This window comes from Numida meleagris, chromosome 3, assembly GCF_002078875.1.
Source record: "Numida meleagris isolate 19003 breed g44 Domestic line chromosome 3, NumMel1.0, whole genome shotgun sequence".
Taxonomy (NCBI): domain Eukaryota; kingdom Metazoa; phylum Chordata; class Aves; order Galliformes; family Numididae; genus Numida; species Numida meleagris.
In genome coordinates this window covers 105,659,904-105,678,763 of record NC_034411.1, presented here as the reverse complement: position 1 = coordinate 105,678,763, position 18,860 = coordinate 105,659,904, and the positions used below count along the sequence as shown (strand labels likewise).

At 44.9% G+C, this 18,860-nt stretch overlaps 1 protein-coding gene across 14 annotated transcripts in view; it reads left to right on the top strand.

Annotated features, from left to right (window-relative positions):
* DTNB (dystrobrevin beta) overlaps positions 1-18,860 on the top strand; it is a 139,056-nt gene that overhangs the window by 63,008 nt on the left and 57,188 nt on the right. For 8 of the 14 annotated variants that reach the window (XR_002436910.1, XM_021391889.1, XM_021391890.1 and 5 more), the window contains one exon: positions 14,494-14,583. The exons of 2 other annotated variants lie outside the window; for them this stretch is intronic. Coding sequence is in view for 8 of the 12 variants with exons in the window: in XM_021391889.1 (XP_021247564.1) it covers positions 14,494-14,583 (90 nt within the window). In the remaining 4 variants the exon portion in view is untranslated. Of the gene's footprint in view, positions 1-22; positions 2,004-2,968; positions 3,065-14,190; positions 14,310-14,493; positions 14,584-18,860 lie in introns of those variants that run through there. 4 more of the 14 variants (XR_002436908.1, XR_002436909.1, XR_002436912.1 and 1 more) reach the window with 4 other exon arrangements.

The following is an 18,860-nucleotide window of genomic DNA, read 5'->3' as shown; positions in this document are numbered from 1 at the left end:
TTTTTGTTTTTTTTTCTCTAAGGAGTGATTTTCTTTCATTGAAATAGACGCCATTACGTGAGTGTGACTGAAGAAACATCTAAACATTGCTAAAGAAATTTCTGTTGTTGTTATTAAATAGAGCATCACTTTCAAAGCTGTTCTGAGAAGGACTGGTCTTGTATCATAGGCTGCACTGCTCACAAAGCAGAGTAATTCTGCTTGAGACATTTCACGTAATAATTTTACTTCATTACCTCTGTTAACGCGTGATCTCTGCACCAACCCAAGTTCTTTTGAGTTGTCCATATCTACTGAAGGCATTTTGGTCGAGCTAAATGTGGGTTATACTTATTTTTATGTATGTAAATTATCGTATTAATGCTCACACGTAAACATGCAAAAACATTGAATCATGAATTTGCATTTTTCTTTCTTGTCAAGTTATGCAGGGGAAAATAGCAAGGTGTTCTGCTGAAGATTTCACTGGCCCAAAGCTGTAAACGAATAAATGTTCCCTTCAGGGAATGAGAAACAAAACTGGAATTCTCACATTTCAGTGACAAAATGGCACTGAAGAGGCAAGCCAAACCCCTCACTTTCAGCAGCAGTCTGAAAAGGCTTAAGCACAGATCCACATAATTTCCTTCCAGTTTCCAAGACAGATGAAGTGAGTTATATGTACAGTTTTGAACTGGCTGTGTTAAAACTTCAAAAACTGTCTGTGAATCCCTCAGTTGGGTGACTGCAAACTCTATACAGTGTGTGGTATGATCTGTGACTTGAAATTTGCTTTTTGCTGAATTAGAAGTGAAGAGGCTGAATCTGAATATTAACGTAGGCTGTCCTTAAACAACATGACCCATGACACTTTCTCAGTTATTGGGTTGCAAGCAGCCTTTTGGTCAAGGTTTCTTGCCTTCAGTGTTTGTGTTTAGCCTCTGTTTGGGATCTGAGTCTGTTTGCTGTGTTGCAGACAGCCATTATCAGCCATAGTCAGAGAAGATCCAGCTTTAGGCATGCAATGCCCTGCTTTTGGACCTGTCTGCACACAAGCTTGAAACGTTTCCTGAGCAGTGGTGCTGACCAAGTACTGTGCCATCTTCCTCCTCTTGGATAAAAGATCTTGCAGAATGGAATGATGTCAGTTCTGACTTGGGACAACAATTACTTTGAGCAGAGACCTCCTAGTTCCTTACCTTCTACTTCTTTGTTTAATGACCTTTTCCCATTTTCTTTATCCAAATTGGTCAATTCACATTTTAAAAGTCTCAAAGTCAAAAAGGCCATCTCACCTATGTGATAAGGAGAGCTTCCAGATGCAGTTCTGCCATCTTCTGACTCATCAGTGCTTCACATCTTCCCAGTACATGGCTGTTTTCTGTGCTGGTCTGTGGGCACAGCAGATGCCTTTTCACCTCAAGTAAGCTTGCAGTCCCATTAGCCATTCATTCCTGTGCAACCCTAGAGATGTTCAAGAACTGTCGGGGCATCGCACTTGGGTACATGGTTCAGTGAGCATGGTGGGGATGGGCTGGCAGTTAGACTTGGTGATCTTGGAGGTCTTTTCCAACCTTAATGGTTCTGTGACTCTGTGATAAGATAGAATCACCAACAGAGGATTCTGACACACTTCAACTTTGAACATTTTTATTTTTAGAAAGGAGCAAGATCTTTGTTGCTCTCTGGTGGCCTAGACAAGGTCAGGTAGACCAAAGATAATTCAGAAATAAAAACTTTGAGAATCAGAACAGTTTGAACATAGCATGTCATCTGCCTCTACACTCCCTGAAATTGCCAACTACCAGGACTTGCTTAAAGTGTTCCTCACGATAATCAGTTATTATTTGCTGACTTGGGCCTTGAATGTCTGAGGACAGCAAGTGAAGCATCAAGATCCTACAGGATCAGCATCCTACAGGAAAACTGAGGAGGGACTTTTCGTAAGGGTGGGTAGCAACAGGACAAGGGGAAATGGCTTTAAACTGGAAGAGGGTAGATTTAGACCAGATATCAGGCAGAAATTCTTTACTGTGAGGGTGGTGACAAACTGGAACAGGTTGCCCAGCGAGGCTGTGGATGCCCCCTCCCTGACAGCATTGCAGGCCAGGCTGGATGGGGCTGTGAGCAACCTGGTCCAGAGGGAGGTGTCCCTGCCTACAGCAGGGGGTTGGAACTGGACGATCTTCAAGGTCCCTTCCAACCCAAACCATTCTGTGATTGATTCTAAGATGGATGTTAGCAAACACGTGACTTACAGGTAATAGCTACTGGGACAGGTCCTTGGCACAGTTACTATTGTTATAACAAGAGACAAGTTGATTGCACACAGTTGGTATTTTGAAAAACACACAAGTAACTGTGTCTGACTTCCCATTTAAAGATGTGGAGCTTTTCCCCAGTAAAAATGGATAAAAATCCCTCAGTGATCCAAAGGTTGCACTGAGACCTTCCAAGATGAAGATCTCTATAGCTCATAACTTTTACAGATCCCTTGCCCAGGAAAGGCTAAGAAAAGTAGTTGGAATAAACACCAAAGGAACTCCCAGATTCCGTGGAGTGATGGTTACTGTCATCCTTTGTCCACAGCTTGCCCTTTCTGAGGGGTGAGACATTTGCTGAAGTGCAGAAGGGCATTACGCCAGTCCAGAGGCAATTGTCAGAAAACCATGAGTCATCTTACTTTCAAGCATCATCTTCTGTCAGGCATCGTAAGAGCTCACAGGCAGCAAATGTGTGGTAGCTGCCATCTTCTGTGATTGCCATAGCTATTTTAATACCTTCCTTTCTACCAAGATCCTGGCTCATCCTTCTTCAAGGATTCTCACTTTCCAAATTATGAGTTAATTCATCTAGCAGGTTCTGCAAGAATTCATGGGAAGAGGCTTCTTCTCCCCGTCCTTGCTTATTCCAAAGAATGAGTGGGGTATTTATCTTTTCCTGGACTTGAGGGGTAAGATAGTAGTAATGTTTGCCTCCATCATTCTAGCTTTTCAGGCTCTCAGCATGCTGCTCCATAACCACTACACAACCCCTGGGGATCTACCTGAGACTCGCAGTGGGACCCAAACCCATGTCACAGCAGGTATTGACATTCAGGCTCTGCTTAGTGCCTTTGTTCTTCGCAAAATTGTGGTGGCTGTGTATACCTGTCCAAGTCTAATCAGGGTTGAGTTGGTTTTCATCACATCATAATGAGGGAAAAATGGTCTTCACCAGAGCTTGTCTGGTTGTTCAGCCGAGGATCTATGAGGAATGATCAGTGGAAGCCAATTCAGATTGTATCACTCACGATCCAGATCGTTTCCATTTCTCCAAGGCTTCTGCATAACCTTGGCACGCAACCAGTTAGACTAGATGGCTGCAGATCTGGGGGCTTTAGCATCACAGCTGAAACACTTGGCTCATGCCTCAGCTTGAAAAAGACTCTGTGCTCATCTCAGCATATACCCATCCATATATGGTATAATATTTCTGAGTATTTGGGAGTTCCAATGCACTGACTGAACCACAGAGTACATTGGAGCATCCATTGGTTTATCAACTGGTTAGTCAGGGACATAAAGCACATCTCTGTGCTATCTTTATATTCTCCACTTCTTTAAACCTGGAACATGTACAGGTGTTTGCAGTTAGTAACAGAGTGAGCGAAGGCATGAGAAATGTTTTTATCCCCTTTGGAAATTTCTTCTATTTCTGTTTTGTAGTTCACATATGTCTGATTCCAGTGTGGGCATGGTGGTGATGAGTTGACGATTGGACTTGATGATCTTGGAGGTCTTTTCCAACCTTCATGATTCTGTGAATGTTTTCCCAAGGATTTATTACCATTCCTGTTGCTTAGATTAATCCCTGCTGTGAGACCACATCACCGACTGAATCCAGGGTCTCGTTTCCCCAGCTGCAGACACCGTCACATCTTGGCAGCATGAAGTGAACACATCAGGGGCACTGCTTGGTGCAAGCTGAGCGCCTTTCTTAGCTGCATTTTAATGTGCTACAGTGATCCAGCTGGCAGATTAGAGGGGCACAACCCCCTCCCTGCCCCGCTGCCACCCCTATGTTGATGCATCCCAGGATGCTGTTGGCCTTCTGGGCTGCAAGCACACACTGCTGGCTCATGTCCAGCAATTTGTCCATCAGAGCCCCCAAGTCCAACTCCGCAGGACTGCTCTCAGAGAGTTCTTCTCCCAGTCTGTACTCATTTCTGGGATTGCCCCGACCCAAATGCATCAACTTGGCCTTGTTAAACTTCATTAGTTTCTTGTGTGCTCACTTTTTGAGCCTGTCCAGGTCCCCCAGTCCAACTGTCTGTGCCATTGATAAAGTTGTTGAAGAGCACCGGTCCCAAGACAAACCCCTCGGGGACAGCACTCATCACCTGGCTGTGACCTTCCAACCAATTCTGTATCCACCAAATAATCCAGCCTTCAAACCCATGTCTCTCCAATGTAGGGATAGGATGTGGTGGGGGACCATGTCCAAGGCCTCACACAAGTCTGGGCAGATAACACTTGTTCTTCCTTTGTCCTCCGATGCCGTCACTCCATCACATAAGGCCACCAGATGGGTCAGGCACAATCTGCCCTTGGTAAAGCCATTCTGGTTGTCTAGGATCACCTCCTCATCTCACATGTGCCTTGACATCTCTTCCAGGACGATTTCCTCCATGGTCTTCCCCTATCTTTTTATCCTATCCTTACGTCTTACATATGTGTATATATGGCATTTTTTGTTTTTCTTTGCTTTCTTTCCCCAAAAGATGGAGCTAATGGGGATCAATTTATTTGAAGATAAAAGTCAGAAGGAATACTAAATGGATGCATACACACAATTTTATTGGAAATGGAAAACTACTCCTGCAATTTTGTAAAAACATCCACATTCCTGATCATATCCATTAGAATCACAGAATCATGAAGGTTGGAAAGACCTCTAAGATCGTCAAGTCCATCTGTGAGCTTGTCTGCACCATGCCCACATTTGGATGCTGCTGTTCATGGAGCTTGCTGTAGTTGCCACTGAACAGTGGAAGTCTGTGCTGACAAATGTATGTATGTAGTTTTAAATGCTTTTTTTTTCCTGTGCTTCCTACTAATATTCTTAATAAGAGTTTAGTCATAATTGTGATGTGTACTAAATAATTAGTTAAAAACTGCCTCATTCCAGTTTTAATCCACTTGTGGCAGATGTCACCATGTCAGAATAGAAAAAGAAATGTCCTTTTGTTATTTCCTCCTGCTAAAAACATGGAAATAACCTCAGTGTGACAGCTGCTTTGTTGGGAAGAAGGCTGAGCTGAAAGAGCAGGATTTTAATGCCTGAGCTCACTTTTTTATGAAATAAAAACTGAAAAGCAAACAAACCAAAGCAGCCCTCCTCAAATGCTGCCCTCACCCAGCGCACATCTCAGGGAGCCTTTATCTTTTCCACCCTCCTCATCCTCTGCTTTCAATGGGAAAGCATCCAGAGGGGGAGCTTTCTGAACTCTGCGGATCCCAGGATTTCTGTATCTGTATTTTGCAAGGAGCTTTCTGTAGTCAGTAACATGCCTCAGACAGAATGAGGTCAGAGAAAGTTTGTCCTAATAAGAGGGAAGTTCTGGGAGCAGAGTCGTAGCGATGGTCACTTGCAGCTTTGGATCATTTTCACATTTAGGTATGTAATATTTAATGTTACCACTTTGCTGTTTTTCATCTCTCAGAATGTAAATTTCCAAATTAAATTCAGTGATTAAACAGCATGTTTACATTTGATAGCATTATCTTAAATGTGGGAGGGAAACATTCCATGCATTTATCGAGTGAAACATTTACAGAGGGAAAATTTGAATGCAACCTTGCCTGTATTTGTGACCTATGATACAACAAAAGTCAGTGTTTCTCTGATCCGTACAACCAGTGAACCTTTCTAAATGAACGGAAAGGATTACGCCTCCTCTATAAGATGAGGCCAAGCCTGCAAAATATGTTATGTCTGTTTTGCTGATTTATTTTGCATTACTTTAGGAGTAGATTCTTTCTGTTGTGGTCCACGTGCACTATTCTTCCATCAGCAGTTCCCTTCCCAGAGGCCGCCAGCCCTCAGCCCGTTTAACGACGTGCATTGGATGTTCTGCAGTCTCTTCTCCTAGGATCACTGTTTATGTGTTCTTTGTGGTCCCTCGCTCCCTTCCTGCCTTTATTTTGTTTGTCCTTGTTTATCTTCGCTGTCTCCAGTGCCATTGATTATCCTGTCCTTCAGTGCGTGCATGACTGGGCACTTTGCAGCTTTTTGGTCAGACCTCCAGAAACCTTCCTCTGCCGTCAGCTCTGCGTTGATGTATTTTATATCTGTGTCATTGGTGCTGTCCCTTGTTGTTTGTGTTTTTTAGTTCTGTAACCCAGAGTGATGTTTATTTGCTTGGCTAGCTTAATTTATCTTCTGACAATTTCCAGTGTGCCTTTTTTCTTCTTTGTTGCCATGTCCACATTTATCTCTCCCACATTTCCTTCTAGCTGTCCAGTCACCAATTCCACCTGAAAGTGACTGACCACTGTTCTTGTCCGTTCTGCCATTTTTCTTTGACACAGGTGTAGTACATTCATTTTCCTATATCGTGCTTCTTAGACGTGTGTGACATCTAGAGATCCTAGAGCCACGTTAGCCATAGTTCCATCCTCAGGAAGCTCGGTTTGCAGGCACTGCTGGGGCTGGGGTAACGCTGGGGCATGAGCCGATGTCCTGAAGCTTGGTCATGGTTCCTGACTTGACTTTGGACTTTGACCCTGTCCAACTGCCATGGACAGTCCCTAGGTGTGTTTTGAGAACTAGCACAGGCCAGAAGTCATTCAGATCTTGTCCAGTAGGCACCGTGCATGTGGCCACACTGTTTCAAAGTTCAGCATCATGAGCAGATCGTGGTAGGTGTGGGTAGGCATGCACCATGCTTTGTAATGCATCCCATGACACCTTCTGTCTGCCTACATAATACCAAAATAGGCTTTCTTTCTAGAAGAAGACTAAAAATATCTCTTTGTTCAGAGACCAGGGAGGTCCTAGCTCACTTGTAACCTTGCCCAACACGGGTTTGACACTACCTCACAACACAATGCAAGAGAGGAAGAAAGGATGAGGACAAGAGGATCTCTAGGATGAGAGGTCATGGCCTCATGTTGCAACAGGAGAGGTTCAGGTTGGATATTAGAAAAAAATTCTTCTCCAAAAGAGTGATTAGGTGTTGGCACATGCTGCCCAGGGTGGTGGTGGAATCACCATCCCTGTAGGTGTTCAAGAACGATGGAGATGTGGTGCTGAGGGACGTGGTCGGTGGGCATGGTGGGATGGGTTGGAGTTGGACTTGGGGATCTCAGAGATCTTTTCCAACCTGAATGATTCTGTGATTCTAAGAGCTGTCATAATGAACTGGTCCAGCAATTTCAAGCAAGAAGTCCTGTGTTTCAGAACTTACACTGATACCTAGGTGCCTATAGATATTTATTTTTAACCCTTGGTTTAAAATCCTTTGGGTGCAGCTGTGAGTCTATGTAATGTGCGTTATGAGAAAGATGCATTAGGTGAGTATGGGGAGGAGTTAATGGGGAGGAAGAAATGGTCAAAAGGCAACAGCAAGGAAATAACTGGAAGATATATTCACTACTCATAAGTGAGTATAATGTAAAATTCAAGATCAGGAGGAATGTGTGTGAATAAAATATAAAAGAAATATTGGTTGTGGACCCAGGCTATGAAGGCTGTTTCTCTCTCGCTGTTGGCACACAACTAGGGCAGAATTCAGGACCTGGAGGCACTGCTGTGTGGGAATGGGCACCGAGACCTGCAGCAATACAGCTGTGCTTAATCCTGGCGCTGCTTTATGGTGCCTGCTAACCTACTTCTGTTGTGAAATCTTTAGTCTTCTTTTACACCGCTTCTCACCTCAGCTACTTTCATCTTTTCTCCTTTCTCAAGTAGTACTTATCAGCTTATCGTGTATGCTGCTGCTGAAGTCGTATTTCTCACTCAGTTCTTCCACCCTGCAGCCCAGGATGAGTTTTCCAATAATGTTACTGCAATCTGAGTGCCACCACACAGCAGTGCTGTGCCAGGAGGAAGGGGACGGGAGCACCAGATCCAGAGCACTGGATTCAGATTTGTTCTCCACCACCTTTCTCATCACATGTAAATCCATCATTTCTCCTCACTTCCTTTTTTCCTTCATTTTGCCCACACTTAATTTTTAGGCACGACGATCCTGGGTCCCTCTGGTCCCCGCCTTGGCTCAGAGCAAGCTGCTTAGCACCAGGGCCAGGGGCTTTGGGAGATCCCAAGGAGGATACCCCACACCTCCCTGGCTCCTTGTCCAAGTCGTACTGATGCTTTCGTTTTTCTTCCAGTCCGTGGTTTTCACACTTCCACACTTGGGCCCATTGAGATTTTGACTTCTTTTTTTTTACGTAACTTAGCAGCAGCATCCATATTCAAACAACTTTTGTCACCGCTGTCTTTCTGAAGCCCCTTTGCTGGCTGGCCATTCATCCCTTCCTGTATTTGCTTTAAATTCAAGTGTTACCAGATAATACTTTTATTTTTCCCCCTATATTGTTCTGCCTTAGTGGTGAACATCCATGGTGTTGGGGCTGTGTTCTGTTTCCCTGTGTATTACATTGTGTACATCCCATCATCTCTCCTGCCTACGAGAGCTGGAGGTAGTCTGAAGAAATTAAAAGGTTGCTTGCAGTTTTCAGGCAGCCTGGTGGTTCCCCCTGACTTTAAGACGGATGACATCACTGTCTGAACAGCGTGCTGTAGGTCAGTCAGAAATATGGCTTTGATTCAGAAATTGCTGTGCTAAATTTCATTTCTCTATTATGAAGAGAGTGGTGGTAATTATCCTTTTTGACCTTAGCATCTACTTAAATCAATCATGGGGGAAAGTAACGTGATAGAAAACAAGAGATCCCTCTAGATCGTGTCCTGGCAGCCCTTTCTCAAAGCTCTTTCCCTACAGAGTGGCCAGAGCAGCAGTGAACAGTTTTGTAAGGATTTTCAAATTTGTGAGCCATCATATTAGAAATTTGCAGGGATTTCTTGACATAAACATCAGGATTTCTAATAGATCATATTTTTTTCTTGGATTTCCTTGTAGGTTTTCAGAACAGAAGTGAATTTAAGATGCCACTTAAATACCTTAGTAATTTATGGACTCCCTTATAAAGCTGCAGAGCAGCACTCCAGTCATCAAACACTACACTTCATCTCCAGAAGGAGCTCAGCTCACTCTATTTGTAGCCCAGTTAACTCTATTTCTTGCTGCCTTTGACTACTGTTTTGCGTAGTGTCAGCCATTGTTGTGTCTGGTGGCTGTCGTTATAGGAAAAGCGTGAGAAAACAGACGGCAAGATTACATTCTAATGCTACTTTGAAGAATTTGGTCACAGCATGTGGTTAATTCAGGGACAAGTAAGTGATATTTTATCCTTGATACCATCTTCTGAAAGCTAGCAGATAAGGCTGCCCAGGGAGGTGGTGGGGTCACCATCCGTGGAGGGAGCTGTGGCACTGAGGGATGTGGTCAGTAGGCATGGTGGGGATGGGCTGGGGATCTTAGAGGTCTTTTCCAACCTCACTGATTCTATGATTCGATGCTTACAGCATAATTTTGAGTTTCTACTACCAGAGTTATATTAGCTTTTACAAAAGTAGAGCAAGAAGAGCCCTTGGTGGTGTCTGACTGCTGTCTGAACTCAGCCCAGTTAATGATGGACATAGTCCTGGGAGATACGAAAAACTTGTCATGAAAGAGGTAGATGTGGTGGATACCTACATCTGGTAGATGTGAATCATGGGGTAGGATAAACAGAAAGTTAATTCTTTAGGGAGTTTTTCTGAAAAATTGACACCAGGCCTTAAAGGAGCTCACAGTGAGGCTGCTGTGCCAATGTGAGCTGATCCAATTCTATTTTTTTCATGGTTAAAACGTGAAAGAAGGAGAGTGGCGGCCTTGTGGTGCCAAGAGATGGCATCGCTGCTTCTCTGCACCCGGGCTGTATAAAGTAAATAAGTATTTTTGTTGAAATGCATGGCTGAAGGTAGAAGGAATACCTTTGGGTTTCTGAATACATTATAAAACAATCATCTCGTACTCACGTAGCTGGGGAATAAAAATAGTTGGCACATCTATACTGGGAACAAATCATGTCAGAGAATGGAAATTGGATGGCTCTGGGTGGGTGGGTGGCCTCAGGAAGGAGGGGGAAGCATTAATTTGAAATGCATTGACTCATAAAGCTTTTGACACCATCCCATATGGTATTTTCATAAATAAACTAGGTAAATGCGGACTGGTTGAAACTACTGTTAAGTGGGTGCAACACCAGTTGGAAAATCAGTCAGAGAAAGAAAATATCAATATTTTCCTACCAAAGAGGGAGCACGTGTTGGGTAGGATCCCATGAGGTCTGTGCTGTGTTTGGCATTACTCGGTGTATTTCTTGACAGCTTGCATGATGAAATAGGGAGCGCATGTACGTAAATTTCCCACTGACACTATAGAAATTCTTCAGAGGGCAAGCTTCTAATTCAGAACGGCCCTGTAAATCAGTGGAGTGAAATGGATAAAGACAGCTTCAAGCGACAGAAAATGAAATAAGATGCATGAATAAGAGGAGAATGGCTGACGAGACAGGCCTATTGTTGAGAAGTATCTGGGGAATTATGGTGGATTAGCAGCCAAATGCAAATGAACAAAATTACCGCAAAAAATGAGAGCTAATAATGTGACGGGGGCTAGTAGCAATAGGAGAGCCATGGTGAGGGCTCAGAGAGATGCTCGTTTGTGGAAGGGAGCAACACCAAGTTGTAGAGTCATTCTGATCTTATTCAGTATAAGCAATACCTTGGTGTTTTATGTGAAACAACTTCAGCAGGACAGCAGGCATTCACCTCGTGTTCATTAGCAGTAGAATCCCAGGGTGGTTTGGCTTGGAAGGGACCCTAATGCCCATCCAGCCCCAACCAGGGCCTCCTCCCACCAGCCCAGGCTGTCCAAAGCCCATCCAGCCTGGCTTTGCAGGGCTGGAGCACCTTCTCAATTTTCCTAATTTCCCTAATTTTTGCTTAAATCTATTGAGCAACTTCTGTTCAAATTCATTATTAGTTTGGGCTACTGCAGAGCTGCCTTTTGACATATGAGTGATTCACTGAAAATAGAGACTAGAGAAACAAGGAGCCAGACTGCATTTATCGAGGCCGGAGACCTCAACAAAACCTTAATCACCCTAATTTGCCAGGACATAATCAGCACCCGTGGGAGATCCTTGGGGTTCCACGACTGGTGACAAGGATCTGCGCTGTGGTTCCATGGGGCTGCAGGGGCATGGCGAGGCAGAGCCAGAGAGACAGAGGTGATGGAGAGGATCAAAGCTGGGCCAGGGTGACCAGAGATTGCTCTGCTCTTTGTCAGCTGAAGGAATGAAACTCCTTGGAGCATTTGTAGCACAGCACTCATTCACCAGCGGTACCACATAGGCTTCCAAGTTTGGCTTGGTTGTGTTAGGCTGCTGGTTGGACTTGATAATCATAACCGTCTTTTCTCACCTAAACAATTCCATGATGAGTTCAGCCTGAAAACAGCAGAAATGCAGAGGCTGGGGGTTATGTACACTCAGCCACCTGAAGGTCAGTGATATCGGCACTGTCGGGTCTGCCTACATGCAGCAGCACTGCTGGGAGCATGGGGAAGCCAAGGGGCATTGCAATGATGTTGCACCTTAACCGAGGCCAGCACAAAGTCGGTTTTTGAGAAATAGGCATACGTGCCGTGATTGTGCTGTCTGTCACTAGCCCCGTCATGTGTCACTGCTGCTCTCTGCTCTGCACGCTGCTGCCTTGCTGCAAGCCACCATGCTGCAGCTGCTCTGAATGGGCACTGATTGCAGTGCAGACATTCAGGAGATGATACACTGATGAAGTTTACAAAGAATTAAGCTCGTCTGTAGCTATCTCAGGCTTTCCCTGAGGAGCTGAATTCAGGAAGAGGCAAGCTCTGCAGAAACAAGAGTGGAAGGTGCACGTCAGCAGAACTGAAATTTGCTTTCTTGGTGCAATCATGAGGGCTCTGCTCTGAGGGATAATACAGAGTGCCCTCTGCAAATGGGGCAGCATTTGGCATGAGGTGCTAGGAGAGAGGGTACAAGCTATGTGCTTTTTGTTTGAACCAGATCTGAAGTATGTGCATTTTGTAGCACAGGATTACCTGCCCTAGCTTTTTATTTTAATGCTTTTGCTCTCTGAAAGCAACATGCCTACCTACAACATTTTGCAGTCATAGAGTCATAGGATTGTTAGCACTGGGCAAGACCTCCAAGATCATTGAGACCAACCGTCACCCCCTCCCCACCATGCACACTCACAGAATCACAGAATCATTAAGGCTGGACAAGATCTCTAGGATCAGGTCCAACTGTCAACCCATCACCACCACCCACAGGTTGCCATTAAGCCCCACGCTTCCTCCTGCCCACTGCACGTTGATGTTCTCCTCGATGAGAAGATATCTGTGTGCTGGAGTTGGCACCGCCTGCGAACACAGTGACAAATTCTTCCCAGGGTGCATCTGTTTGTTGTGCTGATGCATTTGTTGGGCAACAAAGCTGGGGGAAGGTCCGGAGCACCAAGGGAGGTTCAGGTTGGATATAAGGAAATATTTCTCTGAAGGAGCGGTGCTGCAGTGGCACAGGCTGCCCAGGGAGGTGGGGGGGTCACCGTCCCTGGAGGTGTTCCAGAACCGTGGGCATGTGGCACTGAGGGACGTGGTCAGTGGGCACGGTGGGGTGGGCTGGGGTTGGACTTGGTGATCTCAGAGGTCTTTTCCAACCTGAATGATTCTGTGATTCTATGACTTCTAAATACAAATGAAAAAATCAGAGATATACTAGGAACAGTGTTCAGGCTCATGATAATTTAACTCTCTTCCTTTTTTCCTCCTTTCAAAAGCAGAAATGCTAATCATCATTAACGCTATAGCTATTTGGAGTTCAAAATGTGGTCATTTCTGCCGGGCTTTTTCTTTTCACAAGAGCACGTGTGTGGAGTTGTAATGAATAGGGTCTCGGAATCTCAATTCTCGTGGCTGCAGCAATGTGCCAGCCATAGTGCACATCTAAAATAAAGCTTTTCAGCACTTGGCTGTAGTCAGCCCTCACGAAGTGTGGATTGCTTAAGAATTCCTCTGTGCAGTGGTAAATGTGAAGTCTCTTTCTTGTTACAAACCCATGATTACAGAGGTTGCTCATTGCCCAGAGGGGGTGATGTGGGTAATTCCACTTTCCTTCTTTTTATGAGGTCTCACTCTGCTTCTGGCAGACTCCTCTGACATGTTGCTGCACGTAGCAGAGAAGAAAAGAGTCTGTATGTCTGGAAAATGAGAATTCTGCTTTCATATCATCTGAATATTGATGCTGAAAGCAATAAATACCGCGTTTATAAAGCTTAGAGACAAATACTTCCTGTACATGTGCGGAGAAGGAATTAACTGCAGTTTGTAAGTTGAAAGAGCAGCTTCAACGTCTGACACAGAAATGAAGAATGGAATGTCTTGTACGCTTCTGTTTTGGGAAGAAATGCCTGTTATGTTCAGATAAAAGTGTCACTTTGGTGGGACAGCAGGTTGGGTCTGCATGCATTGCTCGCCTGCCTATGGGGAAGCTCCAGTGTAGGAAAATTGCTGTTGACTTCATGTGCAATGCCTGGGACTAAAGGAATAACCATTTTGCTGTATTCTGTCAGAGGTTCTGAGATGCTGCTGTTATGGTGGAAAGCATCAGGTACTCACTGGTCTGCATGCAGTTATCCATGTGGGATTACTTCCAACAAATATTTCTTGCACTCAATCTCTATTTGTAAGATTATTCACAAGTGTAATAGGTTTATTTATTTATGTACTCAAAACAAAGAAAAACACCCTGTTTCCTAAGGAACCCCTGACAGATGGTAGTTTTCATGGTACCAACCACTGCATCTTTCTGTTTTCTGTCACATTCCTTTTGTCTTTGCTGGGCCTCTTGTTGCTTGAGAGAGAGAAGAAGCTGGGCGCTTCCAGTTCCCATTCCAGACACTAGTAGAGCTGCAGCCCTGCAGGGTCCAGCTTATCCTGGGGCTGGCAGCAAGCAAGTAGGGTGAGTTCTGCTCAGAGCCCCAGAGGCCACATCTCGCTCAGTTTTCTTTCCACAGCAAGTTCCAAAGTGGCTCCATGAAGACCACCATGCTGGTGAAAGCATCACCAATGACCATGCGTGCTGCACACTGGGGCACCCAAGTGGTTCCCTGTTCTAATCTCTTAACTGCACAAGGTATCCTTTTCATGTGACTCATATTTACCCTTTAATTACTCATCTATTTGTTTTAATTTTTAACTGTTTTAATTTTTAACTGTTTGTTTCAGTGTTTAACTGTTTGTTTCGTTAAAACCCATCAATTATTTGCTTTGTATTCACCTTGTGTTTTGTTTGCTCTTCTTGCCTCCACCATCACCAGGTTGCAGTGCAAGGCGGACGCTGCTGGCCGATTAGCTGATGAGCATGCACTGATTGCAACCTATGTGAGCCGGCTGCAGCGCGGGGCACGGTTAGTGCTAGGAGAGCGTCTCATTTCCACCTTCAGGTTTTTCACAGCTAGCTCATGGCCACTGTGCCCACCTTGTTCTGTAACTCGAATTGCTCTTCCTTCTCCCTGCTGGTTATCCCTCTGCATCCCATGTGCAGCCATAGATAATGTCCCACCTCGTTGCACCCTTTGTTGACCTAGGCTAAACCTCAGTCTCATCAGTGCAAGGTGTGTAATACAACAGCTTTGTGGCTTCACCAAAGGAAGGTCATGCCTGACCCATCTGGTGGCCTTCTGTGATGGAGTGACGGCATTGGTGGACAAAGGAAGGGCAACTGATGTCATCTGCCTGGACTTGTGCATGGCCTTTGACATGGTCCCGCACCACATCCTTATCTCTACATAGGGGAGATGTGGATTTGAAGGCTGCATGACTCAGTGGATAAAGAATTGTTTGGAAAGTCACAGCCAGAGGGTTGTGGACAACAGCTCTGTGTCCAGATGGAGGTGGTGATGAGTGGTGTCTCCCAGGGGTCCATCTTGAGACCACTGCTCTTCAGCATTTTTGTCAGTGGCACAGATGGTGGGATCGAGTGCACCCTCAGCAGTTTGCAGATGACACCAAGCTGAGTGGTGCAGTTGATGCAAGAGAAGGGAGAGTCTCCATCCAGAGGGCCCTGGACAGGCTCAAAAAGTGGGCACACATAAACTCCATCCTTGGAGATGCCCAAGGCCAGGCTGGATGGGATCCTGGGCAGCCTAATCTGGTGGAGACACCGAGCCCGCAGCAGGGGGATTGAAACTAGATGATCTTGGAGGTCCCCTCCAACCCAACCATTCTGTGATTCTGCGATTCTATGATTCTTTTTGTGCCCTTCCAGAGAAAGCTAATGCTTTGAAAAATTCATTTTGCTTTTTTTTCAACTTTAGTATTTGTGCACATTCATATTTCATATCTATGTAGAGAAGTTTTACCCTGAAGCCCCAAAGCAAAGTTCTCCCATTTCATCACAGGACATAGCCAGAGGGCTCCCATAGTCCACATTTGGACCTAATTAAATTTTGCCTTTGCAGAGACAGAGTTATTGTGCTGGAAGGGAATAAGAGATTAGTGATCTGGGGGCTCTCTCCACGTTGTCATCCTCTGGATAACATTTTTAGAGCCTTATTTCATCACTCTGCCATGTAGAAATTTGTATTCCACTGCCATATTGATGGAGTGCATTCTGGCTTCCAGATCTCCAGAGAAAGTCAGTTTGTTTCTTGACAGTGAGTCACTGTTGTCTGCTGAACTGAGAGCCCATAATATTGTTCACATGACAATAAACTGAAGGAATTACTGCAATCACCAGATTTAAGATACAAAGAAGTTACTGCATCTTGCAGAGTACGGCGGTGAAATATTGGATGAGGCAAATAGCTGCTGTGTTGCAACCCATTGCAGTAGAGGTTTTCACTCATTTAGGTCTTTAAATTTAAAAAAAATGCATTTGGTTACCAGAGTAACAGTGCACTCCTGGAAGGAGCCAAATGCGAAGAAAATAATTTAAATCCCACTCTCTTTGTGCAAGGGAGTGTACCAAGTCAGCACGAGAGAATGCTTCCCCACATTCCTGATGAAATCCGTACTTCATTGTCACTTCTTTTGATCATTTTTTTCCTCATTTTGGCCAAAAAAGCTCAAGTGCTAGTGTAGCAATCTTGACAGGCTGCAGTGACCGTCACTTGCCTTCTCTCATCATAGTAAGAATTATTTAATTCACCGATGTCCTCCAACCAAAAAATCCCTCCGTGCTGCATAAGGCTTAGAGCAAACAGAGCTCAGTGGATTTTGTTCATTTTACAATCATATATTTTTCTTTTTTTTTCTTTTTTAACCTCCTGTTTCGTTATGTTTATGCATCTTGTATTCTGCATTTCCTGCAGAGTAGCTGGCCACCAGATCTGTGTGTTTCACCTGTGGTCAGTTGACTAGGTGGACAGATGGCTGGTTAGCTGCTCGGATGGTTTGATTTCATTTCCTTTAAAATCCTGACCCTGAAACAACAATTATCTGCAGCACTGCTGACTTTAAGGCAGAGTGCAAGGAGAAAATCACTTTCCTTGAGGATATTCTGTCCCCGAGATCTTTACTCTTAGGTCATCTTTGGAATCATAGAATGTAGTCATACACTCACCAAGGTTGGAAGAGACCTTCAAGATCCCAAAGTCCACCATCAGCCTGATGCACCAAGTGCCACCACCACTTGGGTCGGAGTAGTCCCACCTATATATACAGACAGGGAGAACTCCTTGAGAGTAGCCCTGCGGAGAAGGACCTGGGGGTCCCGGTGGATGAAAAACTGAACGTGAGCCAGCAGTGTGCTCTTGCAGCCCGGAAGGCCAATGGTATCCTGGGCTCCATCAGAAGAGGGGTGGCCAGCAGGGACAGGGAGGTGATTGCCCCTCTCTGTTCTTCTCTTGTGAGGCCCCATCTGGAGTACTGTGTCCAGGCCTGGGGCCCCAGTACAGGAAAGATGTAGAGTTGTTGGAGAGGGTTCAGAAGAGTGCCATAAAGATGATCAGAGGGCTGCAGCACCTCTCCTACAAAGACAGGCTGAGGGAGCTGGACTTGTTCAGCCTAGAGAAGAGAAGGCTGCGAGGAGACCTCATTGCAGCCTTCCAGTATTTAAAAGGGGATTATAAACAGGAGGGAAATCAACTTCTTACAAGGATAGACAATGATAGGACAAGGGGGAATGGTTTTAAGCTCACAGAGGGAAGGTTTAGGTTGGATGTCAGGGGGAAGTTCTTTACAGAGGGAGTGGTGAGGTGCTGGCACAGGCTGCCCAGAGAGGCTATGGATGCTCCCTTCCTGGAGGTGTTCAAGACCAGGTTGGATAGGGCCCTGGGCAACCTGGTCTAGCATCAGATGTGGAGGTTGGTGGCCCTGCCTGTGGCAGGGGGGTTGGAACTTGGTGATCGTTGAGGTCCCTTCCAAACCAAGCCATTCTGTGATTCTGTGATTCTATGAAACCTTGTCCCTTAGTACCATGTTCACACTTCTCTTAGGTACCTCCAGGGGTGGGGACCCCACCACTGCCCTGGGCAGCCCCTTCCAGTGACTCACCATCCTCTCCATGAAGAAATTCTCCATAAGATCCAACCTAAACCTCCCTGGGTACAACTTGGGACCTAGTTCATCCTGGTTGACTCCTTGCACCTTCAACTCAGTGCTGGGAGAATAAACCAAGCCTCATTTGCTGCCCTCTGCCACATCTCTGCATCACAAATTCCTGAAATCACCAAGCTGCCCCCATGCCCTATCATCTTCTCTAACATCCTTTACCCATCCCTCAGCCCTAGCCAATAATTTGGCTGTCTGGGCTCATTTCTGTGTTAGTGTTTGGCAACATAGCATGGGCATGCCTTCACTGGAACTCTCCCTCTGCTTTGCCAGGATGTCATCAACGAGCTGAGTCTCCAAAGGATTGGTGGGAGATCTCACAGTTTGACTGTCAGTGCTCTGCAACTAGCACAGAGCTGTCAAAATAGACCAGTTTGGCTCAAAGCTTTTAGGACATGGAAATCTCCAGCATTACCTTTCCAAAATTCTGCTGCATCAGTGCTCCCAGTCTGCACCAGTGCTTCTCGTTTAAAAGCAAATGCAAAATGCTTTTTATTTTTTTATTACAACTTTTCTCCAAGAAAGTAAGAAATTGTCAATAGTTATTTCCTAATTCACTTAGGTATGAACAGATAATTGTTCCAGGAACTGAGAGAGTAATTAGGAGAGTAATTAGCAGATGATGGAAAAGGTGGAAGGGATGGAATGGCCTGCGTTCCTGTAAATCAGGAAAAAACTCAACCAGGCTAAATTACAGAGGAAATCTGACCAAAACCGGTATGAAATTCAGAAAGTGGAATGGGAAAGATTGTTCTTCCTCAACCAAAAAGAAGTCGTAAAATGAGTGTGAGGACCTGTAAGGAGATCATCAAGCCTGGAGTGAAGGCTCTGTTTTCTTTCCCTTAATTCTGAGACTCTGAGCCTCAGAAGAGTTCAATTTGTTCAATTTGGCATTACAAAAACATATCTGTGTTTTTATATAAATGTGATTTATACAATATAGATGTGGTTCTTTAAGCGTCAACATAAATCTGTGAAATTGAGCTTAAACAAATGTAAATCATCTCATAAAGCGGTGAATGGGGACTGAAAGGAGCTGTTGTTGTGCATTAGATATGTATCTCTGCTCTGCTTTCTGCTGTGCAGTTACAAACGCACCCAGGTACGGGCTCCACGTTATTTACGGCTGCCC